We start from the raw sequence: 24,791 nt of genomic DNA, 5'->3' as shown, positions 1-24,791 counted from the left end.
GTCAAGACTAAATAAATCTTGTCTTAAGAATTTTTAAAAAATCATGAAAACTTGATTTATTTTTCCAAGTCTCACAAATAATATACATTCACACACACAAGCACACATATGCACACACAGATGCATATACCTACCCTACAATTTGATTAAAATACTTCCTGTAGCCATCTAAAGTTTCATGCTGCAACGAAGTAAAAAAGAAAAAAGTTATTATTTATGCTTTGATACATTAAGACAGAGTTAATATCAGCTTTTTAAAATTTTTTAAGACTCAGTTCCCAAGACTATAGGGCAGTGGTCGGCAAACTCATTAGTCAACAGAGCAGCAAACCGCGGCTCGCGAGCTGCGGTTTGCCAACCACTGCTATAGGGTAAATATAATAACAGTACCTATGTTAGAGGGTTATAGTGAGAACAAAATGAGATTTAGAACAATGCCTAACACATGGTAATCAATAAATGTTAGAGTTGCTATTTTCTTACATTCATCAAAAGTGGTCTCAAACTAACAGTTAAAAAAAATTTGCTAAGCACATATGCAAAATAATTAAAAGATACCAGAAAAGTAAAAAGGTGAGGAAAATAAAGGTGGGGTTCCTACCATGTTAGATGGAGGCTGGAGCACCAAACGGGCCTGTTTTCGCCTCTGTTTTCGGTAATAGTTCTCAAATGTTTCCCGGGCACCCTATAAATAAATGAAAGGAAATGAATTGACACAATTGGACCAATTATTCTAGTATTTTATAAGAAAAGAAAATCTCCCAGGTCTGGAACTGAGGCATCCCCACATTTCTCAAAATATGCTGTTTTAACAATTATAGTAATCATAGAAAAAATAAAAATAACTATTACCATTTGTTGAACCTTACTTACAAATCCTGTAGGGATGGATACAAAAGATTTTTAAGAGGAAACTACCAGAAATCAACCTCAAAAACACCAAAGCTGGTTTCTGAATCAACTATCACAGATTCACAAGAATAAAGACGAATCAACATTCTCATAGGTTACAATGAGTTGAGAAAATGTTCCTTAAAAAACCTTACAGATCATTCCTGAAGAAAAAATGTCAAGAATAAAACGAAATCATGAGCAAAGGGCCAAAGAGAGGCAGGGAAAAGGTAGGAACTGAGAACAATAAATCAGTCTTCCCAGATAGAATATATTCTAGCACAGAATTGACATAAAAGGGAAAGGAAGGGAAAAACCCTGGAAATTCTTGGTGCATAGTTTCTCCTTTTCATTTATAATTCTAGGCTTAACTGTAGGTGCTAGAGGAACAAAAGCTGCCTCAAGAGCTCTGGAACTGGATTATATTGAATAGTGTCCTCTCAAAATGCATGTCCTTCCTTGGACATGCTAGAGTAGGGTGGCCCTTAATCCAATGTAACTGGTGTCCTCAAAAGAAAGGAGAAAAAACACAGAGAAAGAGACAAATAGAACATCATGTGGTGACACAGACAAAGACTAGAGGAGTGCGGCTACAAGCCAAGGAACACCAAGCAGTGGCAGCCACCGCCAGAAGCTAGGAAGATGCAAGGAAGGATTGTATCCAGGGTCTAAGAGGGAGGATGGTCTTTTGACACCTTGATTTTGGATTTCTAGCCTCCCAAACTATGACAGAACAAATGTCTGTTGTTTTAAGCTACAGAGTTTGTAGTAGTTTGCTATAGCAGCCCAAGAAAACTAATATAAGTTCAAAGCTTTTAAAACATGATGCTCCCCTTATTACTAAACTCTACTAGTACTTTTAATCCAAGACTTCTCTAAATAAACAAGAATGGAAAGGGAGAGACAGCATTGCACACTGGTTAAAAGTGATGATTTTGGAACCAGACAATTTCATTCAAACCGTGACTCTGTCCCTTAGTTGCTCTACAACTCACATGACTAGCTATATAACTTCCCTTTCAGTAATGTAACTTCCACTATTTAACTACTTAACTTAAACAGATGTACCATGGTTTTCTCATTTGTAGAGATGCCAACCACACAGAGTTGTTATGAAGATTTAGAATAGTTACAAAGCTTTTAGAACAGTGTCTGATAAATAATAACCACTATGCAAGTGTCTGTTAAAAATTAAATAAGATAAATCAGTGAAGAAAGTGAAAGCCCTGCCCATGTGAGAAAGTATAAACATCCTGCAATACCAAGCTCAGTTTCCTTTGCTTCCCCAAAAGTCTGAAGAATTTTACCCAACATGACTTCTTTGAATTTGATTTAAGGTGCTAAAGCATGCAAACACAATAGTGTAGCTTAGGGGTTACCAAATGATTTCTATAAAGGGCAGGATAGTAAGTAGGTTTAGGCTTGGTAACCATACAGTCTTTGTTGCAACTATTTAACTCTCCCTTTGCAGAGCAAACACAACCATAGACAACACATAAATCAGTGTGGTTGTGTTCCAATAAATCATATTTGTGGAAACTGAAATTAGAATTTCACATAATTTTCACCTGTCATGAAATACCATTCTTCTTTTGATTTTTTTACCATTTAAAAATATAAACATTTTAGTTCACAGGTCATACAGAAACAGGCAGGAGACAGGAATTGGCCCATGGGTCATGATTTGTTGAACCCTGGTGTAACTTAAAAACACAGGTTTTAAAATGCTGAAGTGATAATAACTGTACACACCTGAGTTTTTCTGCCTATAAAATCAAATCAAACACTAAGACAGCTATTTTAAGGCTTTCTTAGTCCATAAGTTAATGAGGTAGCAAATGATTCTATTTAAAAACTAAGAAGTGGAAACTGCCTGTTGGTTTGTTAAAGTTATTCCCCACTTGTCACCATTTCACGGCATAGTGGTATTATTAAATGTCAATTATATTCTGTACACACTGAAGGGCTTTTCATTTTAAGGTTAACAGTCCTAATGGCCCTTTATTATTCTGGTGTGATGTTACATATTCAACATGCTTTGGAGCCAAGATACACTTAGCTGAGAATTTAGGGAAAGCCTTCTCTTTAATTAGACCATAGTATACTAATTTAACTATTTTTTATAAATGATAGAAAACACATAAGATGAAATTCTATACAAAAAACAAATCATGGTCCTCTACTTAATTCTAAACTAGATATAGTTTTGCCTTTCAAATAATCACTCAATAGAATAAAAACATAAGAAAAGACCAACTTATCTAATTTACAAAAATGAGTTAGATTTTCCCTAATGGCTGCTAAAAAAAAAAATTCACCTCTGATTATTCTATTTCCTCCGCCAATTGTGTCAAGTCGGTGCTTACAGGTGGAATTTGAGAAGCAGATGTCTGAGCAGTCCAGCTGAGTAACTGATGAAGTGCCTGCCTACTCACAAACATGTCAGATGTGAACTGTAGAGATTTCCACTTCAGCTTCAAACTCCTTCAATCACTAATCTTTTTTAAAAACTCAAAAGCTATTGAAGGCATAAGCAAAATAGAAACAAAACAACAGGCAGGCAAGTAAAAAGATTTTTTTTTCATTTTATATCATTGTGTCATTAGTATTATAGTGCTCCAAAGGCTTTGTAATAATTAATACCTACAATATCACAGAAAAACAAGTCATTTATCTATAAAGTGCCACATTACCATGTGATAGTCACTGAGAAATAGCCTCTGCCTTCACAGAATTTATAGTCTATGGTGGAAGACTAACAATTAAGCAAGCAATTATATTAAAATAAACTACAAAACCCCATGGATTATAGTGAGTGTGTGTGTGTGTACTGAGTGGAAGGAATGTCAGAGAAGACTTGCCAGAAAAAAATGACAATTATACTCATAATTAAAGAATAAGTCAGAAGAATAAGAAAAGGGGAGAAGGAATGTTCCTTATAGAGACACAGGGGGTCAGAGAAAAGAGGCATCACATATCCCATGGACTGAAAGTTCTTTATGGCTGGAACTCCGGGGTTACAGGAGAGGCATGACATTAAGATACTTGGACTTGAACTCTAAAGACATAAGAATTTTTGACACCTGGAAGTTTAATGTAATGCATAGAATAAAGAAAGGGGAAATTAGATACAAAAAGATCAGTCAGAATCTGACATATATTTAGGAGGTACAAGCCAATGATTGATTGGATATGGATGGTAAAGGACAGAAAGGAAAGAAGGCTGATGTGAGGTTTCTAACCAGGAACCAATTCGACAGTGCTGTCATTTAATAAGAAAGGAAGCATAAGAGAAGGAATATACAGTTAAATACTATTAGTGGATTCCATATTTGTAAATTTGCATACTTGTTAAAATTTATTTGTAACCTCAAAATCCATTCTTGTGGCTCTTTCATGGTCATTTAGGGATGTGTGCAGAGTAGTAAAAAATTTGAATTGCCTGATGCACACGTTCCTGGGTGAGGCTGAACAAAGCAATGCTCTGCCTTCTTATTTTTATTTACATACTATAAACAACTATCCTTTTCATAGTCTATCTAGTGCCACATTTTTTGTATTTGTGCTTCTTTTTTTTAAATTGAGATATAATTGCCATATAACATTATATTAGTTTCAGGTGTAGAACATATTTGCCAATGATACAGCTGATAAAGGGTTAATTTTCAAACTATATAAAGTACTCATACAACTCAACAAAAGGAAGACAAACAATCCAATAAAAAAAATGGGCAGAGGAGCTAAACACACACTTCTCCAAAGAGGACATACAAATGGCCAAGAAACATATGAAAAAATTCTCAACATCACTAATCATCAGACAGATACAAATTAAAACAACAATGAGGTACCACCTCACACCTGTCAGAATGGCTACCATCAATAAACACAAGTGTTGGTGAGGATACGGAGAAAAAGGAACCCTAATACACTGCTGGTGGGAATGCAGATTGGTGCAACCACTGTGGAAAACAGTATGAAGTTTCCTCAAAAAATTAAAAATGGGACTCCCATTTGACCCAGTGATCCCACTTCTAGTAATATATCCTAAGAAACCCAAAACACCATTAAAAAAATAGATGCACCCCTATGTTCATATCAGCACAATTTACAATAGCTAAGATTGGGAAACAGCCTAAGTGCCCATCAGCAGATGAGTGGATAAAAAGCTGTGGTACATTTACACAATTGAATACTATGTGGCTATTAAAAAAAAAGAAGGAACTCTTACCATTTGCAACAGTTTAGATGGCCCTGGAGAGTATTATGCTAAGCAAAATAAGCCAGTCAGAGAAAGGTAAGTATCACATGATCTCACTCATATGTGGAATCTAATGAACAAAATAAACTGATGAACAAAATAGATCCAAAGGCATAGAAGCATGAAACAGACTGACGAATTTCAGAGGGAAGGCAGGATTGGGATGTGGGAGGGCAGAGATTAGCCTGGGAACTTAATATGCATAGCCCATAGACACAAACAATAGTCTGGTGAAGGCCTGGGAGAGGCGTGTGTTGGGTGGAGGGGGCCAATGGGGGCGGGGGGAATAACAGAAACACAGAGGACATCTGTAGTACTATCAACAATAAAGGTAAATTAAAAAAATAATAAGGCGCCCTAACCGGTTTGGCTCAGTGGATAGAGTGTCAGCCTGCGGACTCAAGGGTCCCAGGTTCGATTCCAGTCAAGGGCATGTACCTTGGTTGCTGGCACATCCCCAACAGGGGGTGTGTAGGAGGCAGCTCATTGATGTTTCTCTCTCTCCTTCTGTAAAAAATCAATAAAATATATTTAAAAAAATAATAATAATAAGGCAAGATGTGCCTTATGGAGAAAACACATGTTTTAGATAAACTTCACTCAGGCATGAGTTATAATGTTGTTGGCTATGAATTCAATATTAATTAATCAACAATATATATTGAATAATGTGTCTTTAAAGAGAAATACACATAAAACAAGGTTATGAATTGATTGGCTGATAAAAATGTTGTCATCAGAAGCTCACAGAAACATAACCCTCTATTTCCCTATGTACACCGGCTCAGTATTCATTAACTCAGTGTTTACAGTGACTTTATAGAACAGAACTACCATGAATAACAAGAATTGACTGTATCTGGGGATAATGTCCTCCTCTGTACTGGACATGTTTAGTTTGTGAGTTTCAAGTGCTAAGTGTTTGGGAGGAGGCGTAATTGCGTCTACAGCTCAGGGGAAAGAGTGAGGCTACTGATAATGGATTGCAGAATCATTAGCAGAGAGATGGTAACTGAAGCCTAGCAGAAAAAGAGATAATCTAAGGAATATCTGTAGAATGAAAGTACAAAAGAACCTAACACAAGAATCCCAAGTGACACCCCCCCCAAAAAAGTCTGCCTCTCTCTTATAATTAAAATATTACATTAAATGCCAACTATTTGAAGATTTTTCTACTACTCAATTTAAAATGGAAAGTGATGCCTAACACATAGCCCTCTTTTAATTCATTGCGTAGCACATATCTCCATCTGATAATGCTATTTTCTAGTTTGTGCCATTTCATTTGGATGCAAGCTCCATGAAAACAAGTTTTTTGTTTATCTTATTTGTTGTTGTGTTCCCAACCCCTATGCCATGCCTGGCACGTAAATGGCATTCAATATACATGTCTTTAAATAAATAAAACCGTGAATAAAATATTAATCAATATTTTCTTTTAAGACTTCATTTTCATATTTATACTTTATCTGCTATTACAAAAATCATTTCTTTGTAATTATTCCTACTTATCTCATCTTGTTGGTTTTCTATCTCCATAGGGCCATTTTAGTCTTTTAAAGAATTTTGTTCCTGTTTCATTGAGATTATGACTTCTTCATACCAAACAATTTTCTAAAATTTTCTTTTGGTTCTTATAGAAAATGATTTTTAGAATCATGTTTCCTCTGAACTTTTTAGAATAATGTTCCTTGTCCCTTTTTATTCTGTATGATTTTTCAGATCTCAAATTTTTCTTTGTATTGTTTCATTTTCCCAATTGCTCTATTTTGAACAACAGGAGCACTTTCTGGACCACAGATTTGGTTTGTGGTTTGCCTTTAGCCCACTCACCATTCATCTGGCTGTAGATCAAATATCCTTATGGGAGTGGCAATTTATAGCAGGATGATGTGCGCAGGTCCAAAGCTGTTTCAAAGACTATCCACAAACTGATTCTCGTGTCTAGCAAGCAACTGGCCTTCTTAAAGTGAACTTCTTAAAGTGAATGAAAATCACAATTATATAGGGTATTCTTATCTGTGCTCTTGTATAAGCACTATTAAGTACTAGAGGCCTGGGGCACAAATTTGTGCACCAGTGGGGTCCCTCGGCCTGGCCTGCGGGATCGGGCCAAAACCGGCTCTCCAACATCCCCAGAGGGGTCCCGGGTTGCAACAGGGCTCAGGCCAGGCCGAGGGACCCCACCAGTCGATGATTGGGGCTGGGGAGGGATGTGGGAGGTTGGTCAGCGAGGGAGGGACTGCGGGAGGGCTCCAGGGCATGTCCAGCCCATCTCGTTCAGTCCCAATCAGACGGGCCCCAGCAGCAAGCTAACCTACTGGTTGGAGCATCTGCCCCTGGTGGTCAGTACACGTCACAGCAACTGTTCGACAGGTCTACTGTCTGGCCCCTGGTGGTTAGTGCATGTCATAGTGCGCAGTTGAGCAGCCTTAGTGTATCATTAGCATATTACACTTTGATTGAATGGCCAACTGGATGACCAGACACTTAGCATATTAGGTTTTCATTATATAGGATTCTCCAGCACAGAAGGAACTGGGCTGCCACCAAAGTTCCTCTTCCCCCCTCACCCCACAGTCTAGAAGCCTTCAAAAGGAGAATCCATGCATACAGGGGTGGACAACCAATGTATTCATAATTCAGGATTGCATATTCAAGCAAAAAGGCATACAGTGGAAAAGAGATAAAGTGTCTTCTGACTTTTTAAAGTTTGCTCTGTTTAGGGCAGCAAAACATACATCACTGTACTACTGGACTTTTCAATCCATTCAATCAGCCATAAAGTTAGAGCAAATCTTATTCAAATTCAGACAATGCAATGTTAATTATCATCCTCATTTATTAATGTTTTTGTAAGTTTCCTGACTTTTATGCACCTAAAGTATTTTAGTAAATGTTAAGAAAAACTTAGAAGCCAAGCAAGACTTTAATATTTTCTATGTTAAATGTGTACATCCCATCTGAAATTTAACCTAAATACTAGAGTTTACATTATAAAGAAATCTCTACAGCAAATTTTTGCCATTCACTTATAGAACAACTAAGAAAAACTAAATGATCACAGAATATATCCTATTTTTACTTAATGCTAAAACAAGAGAAAGAAATATTCTCCAGGGAGTGTTAATCTCTTCTTCAACTTACTGGGTATTTTATCCTCTAAATTCCTATCTGATTTAAATATTATATGATTTTTAGTGATAAACTTGGAGAAGGGTGCTAATAGTCAAATGCTCCAAAAGCCATTGACAATTCCCTAAGTCTAATCATTAAATCCAGCACTAGATTTTTACCAGGAAATGACCCACTTCTCAGGCTATGCCAGAAATTGTTTGGGATTTTTTAAATATTTTGCTTTTAGCTGTGTTTTCTATATTGTCTATCTCTTTTTAAATTATTATTAACTAAAGGCCCAGTGCACGAAATTCGTGGGAGGGGGATGGATGTCCCTTAGCCCAGCCTGCAATCTCTCCAATCTGGGATCCCTCTCACAATCCAGGACTGCTGGCTCCCAACTGCTCACCTGCCTGCTTTCCTGATTGCCCCTAGCTGCTTCTGCCTGTCAGCCTGATTGATGCCTAACTGCTCCCTGCCAGTCTGTTTGCCCCTAACTGCCCTCCCCTGCATGCCTGGTCCCCCCAAATGCTCTCCCCTGCAGGCCTGGGTCCCCCTCCAACTGCCCTTCCATGGAGGCCCAGTCGCCCCCAACTTCCCTCCTCTGCCTATCTGGTCACCCCTAACTGCCCTCCCCTGCAGGCTTGATCGCTCCCAACTGCCCTCTCTTGCAGGCCTGGTCCCTCCCAACTGTCCTCCCCTGCTGACCATCTTGTGGTGGCCATCTTGTGTCCACATGGGGGCAGGATCTTTGACCACATAGGGGCAGCCATCTTGTGTGTTGGAGTGACAGTCAATTTGCATATTACTCTTTTATTAGCTAGGATTACAAAATTAAAATGTGTGCCTTAGAAAAAAACAGACAATAAAGATCAGACAAAAAGAGAAAATAAGTCATTCATTACCCCATCACCTGGAAATAACTACTGTTTTTGATATACTCCCTTTACAGACCTTTTCCTATTCTAAATAGACAGATATTTCACATACACACATATGTACAGTATATTAACACACATATAAATCGGATCATGTTATACATACTCTTCTCACTGACCTTTGCATGCAAAAATCTTTTCTCTAACAACGTAATTTCATATGATCCACTTTTATTGCACAACACTGTTCCAACTCCCTTTCTTCAAACACATGCTATAAGCTCTCACACAAATCTAGAACGAACAAGGTTTAGAATAAATGTTTAAAAATAAAAACATAAGTGACAACTTTAATTCCTTGTGTGTCTAGACACTTTCTGGATATAAACATAGAAAACACACACAGTATTGCCACTCAGTGTGGGCAAATGAAAGAGGCTTGTTTTGTTTGTTTGTTTGTTTGTAAAAGCTCAAAAGTCAAATTTTAGCTACTACAAATTACAAATGTGCACTAGTAATCAAATAAATCAGGATCATGTGACCTTGCTCTTAAGGGAGGGTGTGAGAGGCCAAATGAAAGACCTTTCCATTAATTTGTCTTCATAAAAGGTAATAATGTGTACCATGCACAGACACCCTAAACCATTCATATGATTCCTAAGTCCTATATGCCATCAAACATTAGTGGTATCTACATGCTGGTTTTGAAGAAGGAAGAAAAACTTATGCTGGTACAATGCTACTTCATATGGGCAATGTGTCTATACAACAGGCAAAGAGGGACAAACCTATCCTCTTCCTTAAATATTTACTGTGCAATTATTTGGCTAAACAGTCCTTCATCTAGTGGGTCTCTCCAGGTAAAGATTGATATGGAGTCTACTGGAGAGTGGGCCAATTCCATCTAATCAATCACAATAACAGAAAAGTAACCCTTGGATTGAGAAGCAGCTAAAGACAAATACACAAAGAAATAAGGGAGTGAAAATGAAAGAAGGGAAGCACATACCATTGTTCTTTCAGCTCTGCCTACAGGAAGCAATATTTCCATTTGGTCTTGGGCAAAGCCTGTAATTTCACCACCCTGACTGCAGCTGGGGAACTCCCTTTTAACTGTCCCGACTTCCAAGTGAAGACAGGTTTATTCAGAGTTTTTGGGGGGTTTATTTAAAGGGGAAAAAACCTGAAAGAGTCATTTTAATTTGCTTCCATGTGAAAAGGGGAACACTTTTCATAGGGCCCCATAATGACATGCAGCGGGATATTACACTTCACCATATGGCTAATTTGCAGAGCAGGTCCAAAGCAGGATTTTCTTTCATTAGAACTGACTAAATATTAGACTACAGAAACATGTGTAAAGAACAAACCCAAGATGCCCCCTACTGCTTAAACCTAGAAACATGTCATTCTCAGATGTAAAAGCCCATTCTAAGAGTCCCCATGCAAGGTCATTCAAAAGCCATGATGGCAGTATGTGTCGCAGCTCCCCTTCCCTATATCAGGGCTTTGAAAAGTGTCTAAAATTCAAGAACCACAACACTGCCAAAACACCTTAAAAAACACACACAAAAACTAGGTATGCTCAATTCTTGATACCATTCAATTAGCCTACAAAATAAATCTACGTAAATATCTGATCATTTTTGAAAACAGCAAAGGCAATCTGACCTTCTAACAGAGTGCTGTTTATTTTTAAGATGGCCCTTATAACTTATGTTTGTCTTGGCATTTCCTCCTTCTGCCATATCCCCTGCCTGAGCCATAGAAAAGAACATCCCCTCCGGGAATGACAGAGTCTGAAGGAATTAAAAGAAAAGAAAAAAGAAAGAAATCTGATGTCTAATGATTATGGAGTAGTTGAGTCCCTGCTTTTGAAAAGAGTAAACATTATGATTAACAATCTTGGGCTTTGTAATTAGCTTCCCCCTTCCAAGAGAGAGTGTTAATTTATTAAATATTTTAACAAAGAGTCTTTTATTATCAAATTCAGTTTGGCTGGCTCCTTTCATAGCATTTCCAATTACAACCAATAAAGCTTTAATTGATGACTACTTTTTATAACCTTTGACCCAAGATGATAAACAGTTGTACCTTAGAAGCAAAAGGGTAAACCTCAAAGGGAACAGTGTCTTAATCATGCTTAGCAAACCAAACTGCTTAAAATTACAACCTAGATACCTGGTTAGAACAAACACCCAGACTTCCTCTATGATTAAGATAATTGATCAGAGAAAAATTTGGATTTCACTTTTAAGATAAATGTTCCTTTTGTTAGAGAAACCCTAACTTGAATAATCTGCAAGTAATCGTGTACCTTAATGTGCCATTATTATATTATAATACAATTTTGATATGATTTAATCAATTTGTGGGTATCTAGCAAGAAAATTTTTTATTTTTCATATTTTCCAGATTTATTGAAAATTGATATATATATTTGCATAAGCTTAAGGAGTATAACATGATGCTTTTATTTACATATGTTATGACATGATTACCCCAAATAGGTTCAGCTAATATCCATCTTCACAAGAGAATTTTAATATGTAACATAGCTTTTAATACAAAATAATTAAAATGCATGTTATTTTTCTATTAAGGAAAAAGGCACTATAATTTGAATGATAATACACACCCCCGTCCATCATTTTATAGGGTTGTCCCTTATAATACCAGAAAATCCAAGAATATGTGAGCAAAACAGTACACCAAATTAATTGCCCAACAATGGGGCACCAAAAATTCTTAGCGAGTTGGGTGTCTACACATGACAAGAAGGAAAATCATTCCTTTACCTAGTGAAAAAAATGAGGCTTTTTTAATTTTCTCCAAAGAACTATTAGCAATGTTGATAGTTTTTCAAAATTATTATTCAACTGCCCAATTTCATACTTGCCAGTTTTTAAAGGGAAGTCTCTTCTAACTCACACCTGTCCGTCTTTTAAACTGTTAAAGCACTTCACAATTTGAAAGTTTAAAATTTCCCCAAAAATCTCTTCATGGCCAAAAAAAAATATGGCCTCTGAACAATTATCAAAGAGCTAGTAGGAAAATGTGGCATCTAAAAATGTAAATACAAATAAAACCAGCATCTCACAGTTGTTCCACACGATCTCTTCATGAAGATGAAGGCAATGATGTTATTAATAGTCCTCACAGTGAAAAGCACTGGCTTCCCAGAAGGTACAGTACAGGATTTTATACCAAAAGAATCAGGGATATAGCTTTTAAGTGACTTCCCAAGCATATAAAGGAAACCAACGCCAGGAAAAGCACAAAATCTGAGGTTCAGTAGAAGTAGTACTTTTATAAACTGAAAGAGCTATACACATTTTTATGATATATAAATGTATGTAACGGCTGTTTTATTAAAGACACATGGCTGCTCCCTGCATTTCAAAATCAAATTTGCCATACATACCCCCCAAAATCAGCCCTTTATACAGTTAAATGAGGATTGGGGAAATTTTGTATAAATAAAGCTATGGTGTCCCCCCTCCCCTGCCCTCAGTTACAAATGCTTTACAGAAACAGAAAATTTAGAATCTAACAATAAAAATCTGTCATACTGAGCTTCAGATAGAAAAATAGGCAGATTTTCTAAAAACAAACAAAGTGGACAACAAACATTAGACCAACATTTGGTATAAAAGAAAAAAGTATGTAAGAATACGAGTTAAGAGGAAAAAGAAAATTCAAAGTTGAATAAAATACCAGTTTTTAAAATTAAACATTTCACTTTAAGAGAATTGTGGATTCACATGCAGTTAATAGAAATAATAGACAGCTACCATGTGCCTTACCCAGCTTCTGCAATAGTAAATATTTTCAAAAAGTATAGTACAGCCAGGTTATCAACAAGCAGGTTATCAACAGTGAAGATGCGCATTTCCAAAATTGTAAGAATCCCTCGTTTCCTTTTCATAGCCATACCCACTTCCCTCATTTCAAACCCCCTACTTAATCTTTGGCAAGCATTACTCTGTTCGCCATTACTATAATTTTGTCATTTTAAGAATGTTACATAAATGGAATTTTATAGTATGTAACCTTTTGAAGTTGGCTCATTTACTCAGCATAAATCTCTGAAGAGTCATACAGGTTGTTGTATATATCTCCTTTATAATTAAATATTAGTCCATGGTATGGTATAAATGTACTACAGTTTGCTTAACCATTCGCCTACTGAAGGACATCAGGGTTGTTTCTAGTTTGGGGCTATTATGAATAAAGCTGCTATCAACATTCGTGTATAGAAAATACCTGCACTAAGTTTTCATTTCTCTGGGATAAAAGCCCTGGAATGCTACTGCTGAGTCATATGGCAGTTGCATCGTTAGTGTTATAAGAAATTCCCTCTTTTCCAGAGTGACTGCAGCATTTTCCATTCCCACCAGCACCCTTCCTGGCCTTCAGTGTCATCACTCTTCTGATAGGAGTGCAGTGATAGCTCATTGTGGCTTTAATTTTAATCCCTCTAATGCAGTGGTTCTCAACCTTTCTAATGCCACGACCCTTTAATACAGTTCCTCATGTTGTGGTGACCCCCAACCATAAAATTATTTTCGTTGCTACTTCATAACTGTAATTTTGCTACTGTTAATGAATCGTAATGTAAATATCTGTGTTTTCCAATGGTCTTAGGCTCTACAGCAGCGGTTCTCAACCTGTGGGTCGCAAATTGTGCACATTGATGTCTCCACTTTATTCTTCTTTTTCAAAATTGTTTTCGTTATTCTAATTTCTTTACCTTTCCATACAACTTTTAGAATAATCTTGTCCATACCTATAAAAATTTGCTGGGATTTTGATAGGAATTTCATTAAATTTGTGTATCAACTTGGGAAAAATTGATATCTCTACTGTGCTGAGTCTTCTAATCCATGAACAGTTTGTCTTCCCATGTATTTACATCTTTGTCAGTTTCATCCATCAGCATTCTGTAGTCTTCAGCATACAAACCCTATACATGTGTTTTTAGATTTATACATAAGCAAATATTTTTGAGTGATCATAAATGGTATTATATTTTTAATTTTGGTATTTATATGTTCATTGCTAGTATACAGGAATACAACTCGTTTTTGTATAGCTTGTATCCTGCCACCTTGCTATATTCACTTACAGGTGGTTTTATCTTGATTCTTTGGAGTTTTAAACATAAACAATCATGTTATTTGCAAATAGGGACAGTTACATGTCTTCCTTTCCAATCTGTTTGCCTTTTATCTCCTTTCCTTACCTTATTACCCTGGCTAGAACTTCCAGCACTATCTTATATAATAAAAGGGTAATATGCAAATTGACCCTAACGGCAGAACGACCAGAACGACCACTCGACCAGTCACTATGAGTGCACTGACCACCTCTTGGTCCCTTTCACCGGCTGACAGGCTCTGATCACCCAATGGTGAATGGGGAACTGGGGTGTGTGGCAGGGCCAGCAAGCGGGCGGAACACCTGACCTCTTCTCCTCCCACCCCCTGATCGATCACCCTGCCAGCCAGTGGCCTGGGCCTCCCTCTGCAGGGCGATGGTGGGACCCCCCAACCAATCGCATCGCACCCACCTTGGCTGGCCTGGTGCCAATGTGTGTCATAGCGTGATTGTCCGGAAGGTCATCTGGACAGTCATTCTGCTGTTCAGTCATTCGGTGGATCTGCATATTATACTTTTATTATTATAGACTAGAGGCCCAATTCATGAAATTCATGAAAGGGGCTCGGCCCTTGCAGCCACAGCAGCTTGCCTTGGCCCTCGCAGCCACGGCGGCTTGCCTCAGCCCTCACAGCCCTGGCTTTGTCAGGAAGGTTGTCCGGAAGGATGTCTGGAAGGACGTTTGGCTGTCTGGTCGAATTAGCATATTATGCTTTTATTATTATAGTGTTTTGAAGTTTATCTCTTTATACAGCATTTTTATTGGTGTATATACACACACACACACACACACACACATATATATATATATATATGTGTATATATATATATATATATATATATATATATATACACACACACACACACACACACACACACACACGTATACCTATGACCTAGGCATTACATTATATATGCATGATGTAACTTATCATTGGCTATTGATACTGCCATTTTCCCAGTTCCAGGGAAGTAAAGAAAACTTATTTCCCTTTACATCTTAATTCTTCTCTATTTATAAAATAATTATCTTACATATTTTCTATATATATTGTTAGAACCAAATCAGAAAATATTGGCAAATCAAGCTGTCATATGTAGTTACTCTATCAAACAAGAATATGCATTCTTTTCAAGTACAGATTGAACATTTGTAAAATTATACTATATGCTGGACCATAAATAAAAATCTCCATTAGTTTCAAAGTGTAAAAATCTATAGGGTATATTAAATGACTCCATTGGAAATCTTGAAATCACTAACAAAAAGATAACTAGAATATTTTGGTCCCAGATATTTTCTAAAGAGAAAAGAGCATCTAGGTCCAATTAAAATACTTGTATAAGAATGTCACAGAAGTTTGATTCATCATTAGCCCCAAACTAGAAAAACCCAAATGTCTATCAATATTCTTAAAATGAAAAACCATCCCACAATAAAAAAGATCAAACTACCAATACATGCTACAGTATGGATCTCAAAGACATTATGTTATGGGAAAGAAGCTAGACACAAAAGAACACATATTATATGACTGTAAGTATATAAAGTACAAGAACAGGCAAAACTAATCTATGGGGATAGAAATCAGAAGAGTTTCTATTGTTGGGGGAGAAGAATGCTAATAATAACTAGAAAGGGGCAAGAAGGCACTTCCGTGGGAGCTGGAAATGTTTTATATCCTGATTTGGTACTGATACAAGTGTACACATACGTTAAAACCCAGAAAGCTACACATTTTAAATCTGCACATTTTAATCGTTACAAATTATACCTTTAAAAACACACAGTAGGGAAAGTTGATAGATAGGATCACAAAGATTTTTAAATTTAAAAAATAAAATGAAAAAGCAAATAAGAACTAAGAAAGTATCATAAATGTATATCAAACAAAAAAGGTATTTATCTAAATAAATAAATTATAAACATTTCATGCACACAAATAAGAAATGAGTGGCCACTACACATTATTAAAAAGCCACAATCAATACTGACTTTACAGTCAATGAAATTCACAATATACTTTCTTTTTTGCCTACCAAATTAGCAAAAGAAAAAAGTCAACACCCAATATTGCTGAAAATATGGTAAAACTGCACACTTACCTTCTTTTGCTAAGGAATGCAAATTGTTAAGACTGTTCTGAAAGGCTAGATATCAGGAAGTTTAATACATGTATGCCCTTTATTTCACTTGAATTATTTTACTTAAAGCAATACCCAGATTAGTGACAAAAAAATTTTTTAAATGTCCACAGCTGAAAAAATTTGGGTTCAGATTCTAATAGTATGGGTTAGAACCCTGGTTTATTCCTAACTTTGTGATCTTAAGCAATTTAATCTCTCTAAGTCTCAATTGTCCCACCTGCAAAATAAGTATATTAATATGTACACTTGTCAGGGTTGCTATGAGGATTAACAAAGACAATGTATGCAAGTTATGTAAGATGATGCTTAGCATGCAAATTATTTATGATTCCTAGCAGCCAAGTCATATAATTTGATGCCTAGTATGTAATACGTACTCAATAAATGGTAGCCATCATCATCATCATCATCAATTCCAACAACATTGTATAAAGTAAACCTATATCGTGGAAACAAGCAATAATAGTGGGCCTATATTTACTAACATGAACAGATACTTGTTATATGATATATATTAGGGAAGAAAATAAAATTATAAAGAAAGCATATAGTCTAATTAAATTTTTATAAATAGTATATCATATGATTCCAGAGAATAATGTCTGGAAGAAAACAGACCAAAATTGGGGTAGAATTGTAAGTAATTCGGTTTCTTCAAATTTATTTTTTAAACAATGAACAATGACATTTAGGAAAAAATAAAGCTATTTCCTTAGTTCCCTTTTGTCAAAGGCATCATTAACTGATGTCTCCAGTCCACTGGCTCATCTCACCAGGTCAGGCCAGAAAGAGCCTAGAGCACACAATGGCAGAAAGATTAGTACAGAATCTGCCAGATGCCAAGATAAAGAACACAAGAAGAGAAAGGAAAAGAAAGAAGTGCTTTCCCCAAAGCTGATAGAATGAGAATAAAAGTGGTTCCTGTACTATATCTAGAGTTAGACAGGGTTAGAGTTAGCAGTGCTGGCCCTGGAAAGGAACTCACCATCCTAGGAGCAATAAGACGACCATAAAACCAATACTTTGTTGACACTGTCATCTACCATTTCTGATTACAGATAAGGTGGCTGGCTACCTGATGACTTCTCCTGTAAATACCAAATACACAATTCAAAAATAACTGTATGAGATTATTTCAGACAACAGAAGAAACCCTACACAAGAGAAACTTTTAACGAAAGTTTTTTTTAAAATAGTTAAACATCTGAAAGTTCCCCTTAACAGAGTAATAAAGGTAGGCCTGGGAAGGGGGGAAATTATTGCTCTTTTCTGAATGGGAGGGCTCAGATGAAGCCTGGTCCTGGAACAAACTGCACAATAGCCAGACATTATGAAAGGCTATTTGACAACTCAGGGAAGGACAATCTACTCTAAGACTAATCCAGCGTGAGTGTGGCTCTGCCTAAATTAGGGCTGGCAGCGATCCTTTTGAAACAGCAATATAAGCAAGCCAGGCCAAGAGTGAAGAGCAGTCAGAGAGCACAGGGTCATTTCTAATTAAAAATAAACCCTTAGGATGAACTGTAGAGAATCATCCCAGCAAGGCTGACATTTCACATAGCTTTGCAGAACCCTGACAGGCCCAAAGAGACCTTGCATGACGACACTAACACAATATTGAGTTCCTCATAAGGCAACACTCCCAATCTAAGGAGCAAACTATTAAACATATTTTATCCATCCTCTCTCTCTACTCCAGTCATTTTTCTAGGCCAAAACCAATGTGGTTTATATGTGACTGTCTTTCTCCAGGTTCATATATCTGGTTTCCAGGTCTTTGCCAATACTAGAAGGTAAGGCATGACTATTATTTTCAACATAGCTTTTTCCAGAAACTACCAAGAGCATTGCGTTCTTAATTAAAAATTTATAAATAATTCTTTCTCCTCACACTTGAAAGACCAGATAGTGATGCAAATAGTGCCAATGGACTTATTTTGTAGTAATACCCTCAGAATGTATCATTACAAAAAAAGTCTTTTTACTTAGTGTACAGCATTTGCCCCTGAAACAGAAACACTGATACAGTAAAGTAAAAAGAGACTTCAAATACAACTCATAAACCCAGGCTTGGCTTGGCTCCTAGTTTTGCCAGTCACTAGCTCTGTGATCCATTGGGCAGATCAATTAATCAATCTCACTGAGCCTCAATTCCCTCAACCACCAAGTCAATATAAGATCCTCTCTATAAAACCTGCCTTATGTCAGACTGGTATTGTGAAGCTCAAATGAAATAAAGTGTATGTGAAAGTGCAGTAGAAAAACACAAAGCTCCTAAGCTTACTTAAAAAAACTCAGCAGTTTGGGATGTTAATGTAGAATATTTCAGAGCTATAGCTAATACTGTCAAATGGAGAAAAAAGACAAAAACTATTTTTCCTTCTAATGAAAATCAGTTCAATACCTTTCTATTTTCATGTGTTCAAACATTGTTTGAGGCCCTGGCCAGGTAGCTCAGTTGGTTAGAGCATCATACCGACACACCAAGTTCGATTCCCAGTCAGGGCACATACCTAGGTTGTGGGTTTGATCCTGGCAGGGTGCGTAGAGGAGGCAACCAATAGATGTTCGATGTCTCTCCTCCCCTCTCCTCTCCTGTCCTCTCCTCTCCTCTCTCCCTCCCTCCCTCTCTCCCTTCCTTCCTCCCTCCTCCCCCAACCAGCCCCTCTTTCTAAAAAAAAAAAAAAAAAAAAAAAAAAAATCAATAAAAACATATCCTAGGGGTCAGGATTTAAATAAACACAGTTGTTGCTTGAACAACATAGGGGTTAATGACACGAATCCCCCTTGGAGTTGAAATTCAGTCTAAAAAACGTTTGACTCCCCCAAAATTTAACTACTAATAGCCTACTATTGACCAGAGCCTTGCCAATAATATAAACAGTTGATTAACGCATTTTTGTATTATATTATATGCTGTACCTTTATAATAAAGTAAGCTATAAAAAAATGTTACTAAGAAAAACATAAGGTAGAGAAAACACATTTACAAACTGTACACTTTTATTGAAAAATATCAGTTTTAGCAGACTTACACAATTCAAATTCATGTTGCCCAAGGGTCACCTGTATGTAATTCATAAAAATAAACTTTACCTGAGTCTTGATGAGGTGTGGTTGATTTAAGATTTGATGAAAGTAGAAGAACAGCTTACATATATGCCTTATGAAATATTACAAAGAATTAACATATGTTGAGCAACCACTATACCTACTATGTGCTCTATAAAAACAACCTTATTATCTCAATTATTCTTCTCAACCACTCTTTAAAGTACATTTTTCTATCCCTGTAAGAAAACTGAAAGCCACAGTTACAAAGTTCACTGACAGCAAGACAAATGTGTCTGATACCAGCTCTTGTTGTTTCTACTCTACCACCCTTTCTCATGCAGCTTTTTCTGTCTATTTCCATAGACTCTACTTCCAGCAACCTGACATATGTAACTTTTTTTCCTCCAATAATGGATGAAGGTTTTCTTCTGAAACTCTCCACTCCCTCAAATCAAAATTTTAAGACTAAATCACACTAAACTTCAGAGGAGGTAGACAGGCCTACTGTGGTTTCAGGAAACTTACATCAAAATTGTTTGTTTTAATGAAGAAATGTGTTTCATATTGATTGCAGATGAAAAGCCTGAAATGAAAAGCGAAAACTTGCTAATCATATAATTTGGATCTCTTTCCCTGTTTAAGAACAAGGACCTTCTCAATGTCATTCATGTTCACAAAAGTGCTGAAACTTACAGCAAGGAACTTTTCTCTTTTTTTCAAGTAAGGAACCTCTGATGCTCCTCTTCAAAGCCTGGAGTGCTAACTGTTCTGAAATCCACCCATATAAAATAAAATATATCTGCAAAATAAATGTATTGAATGAATAAAGTATAGTTGTATTAAAGATTTGGCTACTTCGTTTTTTTAGTGTAGCTGTTTTTCCTGTGAAACAGTGACCTTTAAAGAATGTATGATGACTAAAATTCACTTAGGCATACTGGATGTGTACATACTTGTGGCTATAAGCATCAAAATAGATCTCCAAAATAGATAAGGAAACAACTTTATGTGGCCTGATGTGTACATCAATGACCTTGAAAAGAACTACTGATTTTCAAGTTGCAAGGAAAAGAAGAAATATGTAAAATATTCCACCCATGTTTGTGGCAATTCTGTTAAGATTTTTAAGGAAGCCCAGCCAGTGTGGGTCAGTGGTAGAGCATCAACCTATGAACCAGGAAGTCATGGTTCAATTCCTGGTCAGGGCACATGCCCAGGTTGTAGGCTCAGTCCACAATAGGGAGTGTGCAGGAGGCAGCTGATCAATGATTCTCTCTCTTCATTGATGTTTCTATCTCTCTCTCCCTCTCTCTTCCTCTCTAAAATCAATTAAAATATTTTTTAAAGATTTTTAAGGAAGAGGTAGTGATACAAGTAATTCCCAGACTTTTCACAAATGCTAATGGCATTGGTCTGATAATGTGACATTCAAGCAGAAACAGTTTAGAGCATTGTATTATCATTTGCAAAGAATTGCTTTTATAATACTACCCCAGTTCAAGACATACTGTTACGTATATATTAGTACATTTTGGCTTTTTTCTCTTGTATACCCCATTCCTAATCCCATTCCCCTTATCGACAAAGGCACGAAAACATTATTTAAATGAACCTTTTATATTTATTTATATAAAAAAATGTGTCTTTGAAAAAAGTATGTAGAGTGTTATTTCATGGATTTGTTTTCATTTACTTAAATTATTTTAAGCTATCAATGGAATTGTTTCTTACTTGAATTGCCCAGCATCATATTTCTGAAATATTTATATTGTTATATATAACTATTATTTGTAATTTACAATTGCTTGTATATGTTGCATATTATATTCAATCATAAGTAAATACCAATTTACTCATCCAGTCCCCCAGATGAACACCTAGATTGCCTCCACTATTTGCTATCAGGAACAATGCCAAAATAAACACCCTCCTACATGTAGCCTTATGGAAATAAAGGAGAGCTTCTTGTGGAGTCTGGGCCATCACAATATAGCTGCAGGTCTCGACAGCAAGCCACTAGCCTATATAGCACAGTAACCTTGAATGAATGATAAAAAGGGCTGCCAAGTTACCACAAACTTCCTATTGAGATTATAATTTGAATTTCACTGATTTTATAAATTAAATCGGGGAAAAAAGGAATGTTTTACAATGTCCAGACATCCTACCTATTTTTAAAAATAGCCCTCTCTTCATTTATTCAGTGCTTCCTATATGTCCTTTAATAGAATTTTGACATTTTCACTGTAAAGGCCTTGTACATTTTTTAGGTTAATTTCTATATAACCTATTAAAAGATTTATTTTCAATTGTACTTTCTTAATGGAAAAACTGATTTAGAAAAATGATATTGTGTATGTTAATACTATCTTCTTTCCTTTTTAATTTCTTTTTCTGGGCCTCAGAACCTTAGGAATAATGAACATGATGGGTAGTAAATGGCATCTTTGCATAGTATTTCTCTTTGTCTTTTTCCTGACTTTATTCAGAATCCTTCTAAAGTTTAGTCATTAAGTGTGATTTTTGACATGGATATTTCATAGAAGCCCTTACCCAAATTAAGAAATTTCTATATATCTTAATAGTCATCTCATATCTTACCTATATCAATTTTTTAAATGTAAGAATATGTCTCATACTTCTTTGTCTCTGCTCACTGTATAAGGCACAGTAAAAACAATATTCTTAAACTGACTGGTCTTTTCTCCAACAACTCCATTGCAAAAATGTGTCAACACTAGTTAAAAAGAATTGAAAAATAAAAAAAGATATTTCCCATTCTGGCTTTCCAATATGGAGCCAGTCTTGTCTAGATGTGTATGACTGTTCTTGGCTACACACTATTATATGCAGAATTTCAACTCCAAGGGGGACTGGTGTCCTTAACCCCCATGTTGTTCAAGCATCAACTGTATTTATTTAAATCCTGACCCCTAGGATATGTTTTTATTTATATATATATTCTCAATCCAGGACCTCTTGGGGGGTGTCGGACTGCTGGTTTTGGCCCGATCCCCATAGGCCAGGCCGAGGGACCCCACCATTGCACAAATCTGTGCACCAGGCCTCTAGTATACATATAAGATCTTTGGTTAATCTCTTCCTACCCTCCCCGCTTCTATCTGAGATTCATCATTCTGTTCCATGTTTCCATGCCTGTGCGTTGAGCATCTGCCCCCTGGTGGTCAGTGCACATCATGGCTACCGGTAAAAGGGTCGGAAGGTCGAAAGGTCAAACAGTCACTTAGGCTTTTATGTGTATAGATACTAAATATACTAATACCTGAAATGACCAGGATCTCTTCATGATAAGAGAAGGGGGTAAATACTCAGGTTCACATATATGTATTCATATTTGATGAGCAAATGTTTGACAGAAATATAATACAAGCCTTAGGTACATATACAATTTTAAAATTTTTGAAAAGCCACAATTAAAAAGTAAAATACAGATGATATAAAATTTAATAATGTATTTTATTCAACTCAATGAATCCAAATTATTGTCTTTTTAATATCTAATCAATATAAAAATTATTAATGAAATATTTTACATTCCTTTTTTCTATCAAGCCTTTGAAACCTGGTATGTAGTTTATGCTTTAAAGCACATCTTGATTCAAACTACCCATGTTTCAAGTACTCAGCCACATGTGGCTAGTGGCTACCACATTGGAAAACACAAGTCTCAATCATCCAGAACAGAAATTTTACCCAAACACAAAAGAATGGACCATGTGCTCTGCCTGCAATAAGTATGCACTAAATAGTTACTGAATGGATGAATGAACAAAGTGAGTGAGACAAAATACTGAAGCAAACAAAAAAGTACAACGTAAGCATATAAATGGACAGTTAAGCTATCAAAAAGGACTTGGCTCTAGGTGGAATTCTCTGCATCAAGCACCTGTGGCCTGCTGTTATCACTATGGTTCTTAACTTATAGGAAGAGCTCTATAGATGAGCCTCTTGAGCTAGGAGTAGATACTGGATGAAATAATAACTCTCAGATTATACATAGAAGAGCCAGTGAAATATAACAATGTCTCACTAAACCTCAAGTACCATTTTTCTTTTAATGGGATAAACTCAAAGTATCTAATTCACAACACAAAACTGAAGTACAAAAGCAGTCCCCAAAGCCTAAGACCTCCAGCTGACAAAACAGCCTGCCCAAACTGCTTGATTTGCCAGTAAAGCAAAGGAGAAAAAAAGAAGATGATGAAGAAGAAGAGGGGGGGGCATCTAACATACTTCTTCTGCCCTGTTATTTCTACTCCCCACGATGACAAGACCTTCGTGAGCAGACTAGGGAGTTGAGAAGAGAAAACTCAATCTCTGCAGTCCAGGCTGCTTCACATTTTTCAGAAATTACTGCATGTTCAAACAATGGAATATTTGTCAAAGTACAACTTGATCACCAGCATTCATCTGTTTTTCATAACCACATTTGACCTAAACTGTGCTGACTAAACAAGGCACCCTGTGTTTCGCAGTCTGGAAAATGTGGCTCCCACCGTCGTTTTTAGACCGCACTAAAACCTCTGGCCCCCAGACTACAGCCGTTTGGTAACTAAGTGCATTCAGATTAGGCCAAGGATGATGTCTGCTGGCTTCCCTTGTCACAGATAATTCTTTTTCAATTCATGTTTTGGTTAATTTCTCTTTTTTATAGGTATTTCTCAAGAGAGTGTAAAGGTACTACCAAATTTTTAATATTTTTCTCTCCCTCTGGCCTATGTGCATACATGTAAATTCACATATGTAAACACACATACTTTTTAACTTTTTAAAAATAAATTTCCGTTTGCTTGTTTTTAATGGGTTTTTTTAATTAACTTCAGAGAGAGGAAAGGAGAGGGAGAGATAGAAACATCAATGATGACAGAGAATCATTGATCAGCTGCCTCCTAAATGCCCCCGCTAGGGATCGAGCCTGAAACTCGGGCATGTGCCCTGAAGGGAATCAAACCATGACCTCCCCGTTCATGGGTCAGTGCTCCACCACTGAGACCACACTGGCCGGGCTAACTTTTTATTTGGAAATAATTTCAATTTACAGAAAAAATGTAAGAATAGTATGAAAAAACACCCATGTACTCTTTACCCAGATTCACATACCCTTAATATTTTGCCCCATATCCTTTATCAATTGCTCTCTCTTCTACATAGATGTTTTTCCTAAGCCATTTGAAATTATAATATATATGATCCTTTTAGTCCTAAATAATTAATTGTGCATTTCCTAAGAATCAGAACAATTTCTTATATAATAAGAGAAT

The 24,791-nt window shown here is 36.4% G+C and overlaps 1 protein-coding gene across 4 annotated transcripts in view; it reads right to left on the bottom strand.

The window, feature by feature from the left end:
* The window catches only part of EXOC6B (exocyst complex component 6B), a 529,977-nt gene that overhangs the window by 267,561 nt on the left and 237,625 nt on the right, over positions 1-24,791 (bottom strand). For all 4 annotated transcript variants that reach the window (XM_080685494.1, XM_080685493.1, XM_080685495.1 and 1 more), the window contains 2 exons: positions 602-685; positions 135-181 (listed from right to left, as the gene is read on the bottom strand). In XM_080685494.1, coding sequence (XP_080541620.1) covers positions 135-181; positions 602-685 — 131 coding nt within the window. The remainder of the gene's footprint in view (positions 1-134; positions 182-601; positions 686-24,791) is intronic.

Source organism: Plecotus auritus, assembly GCF_963455305.1.
Source record: "Plecotus auritus genome assembly, chromosome: 8".
NCBI classification, from domain to species: domain Eukaryota; kingdom Metazoa; phylum Chordata; class Mammalia; order Chiroptera; family Vespertilionidae; genus Plecotus; species Plecotus auritus.
This window is presented reverse-complemented; position numbering and strand designations above follow the sequence as displayed.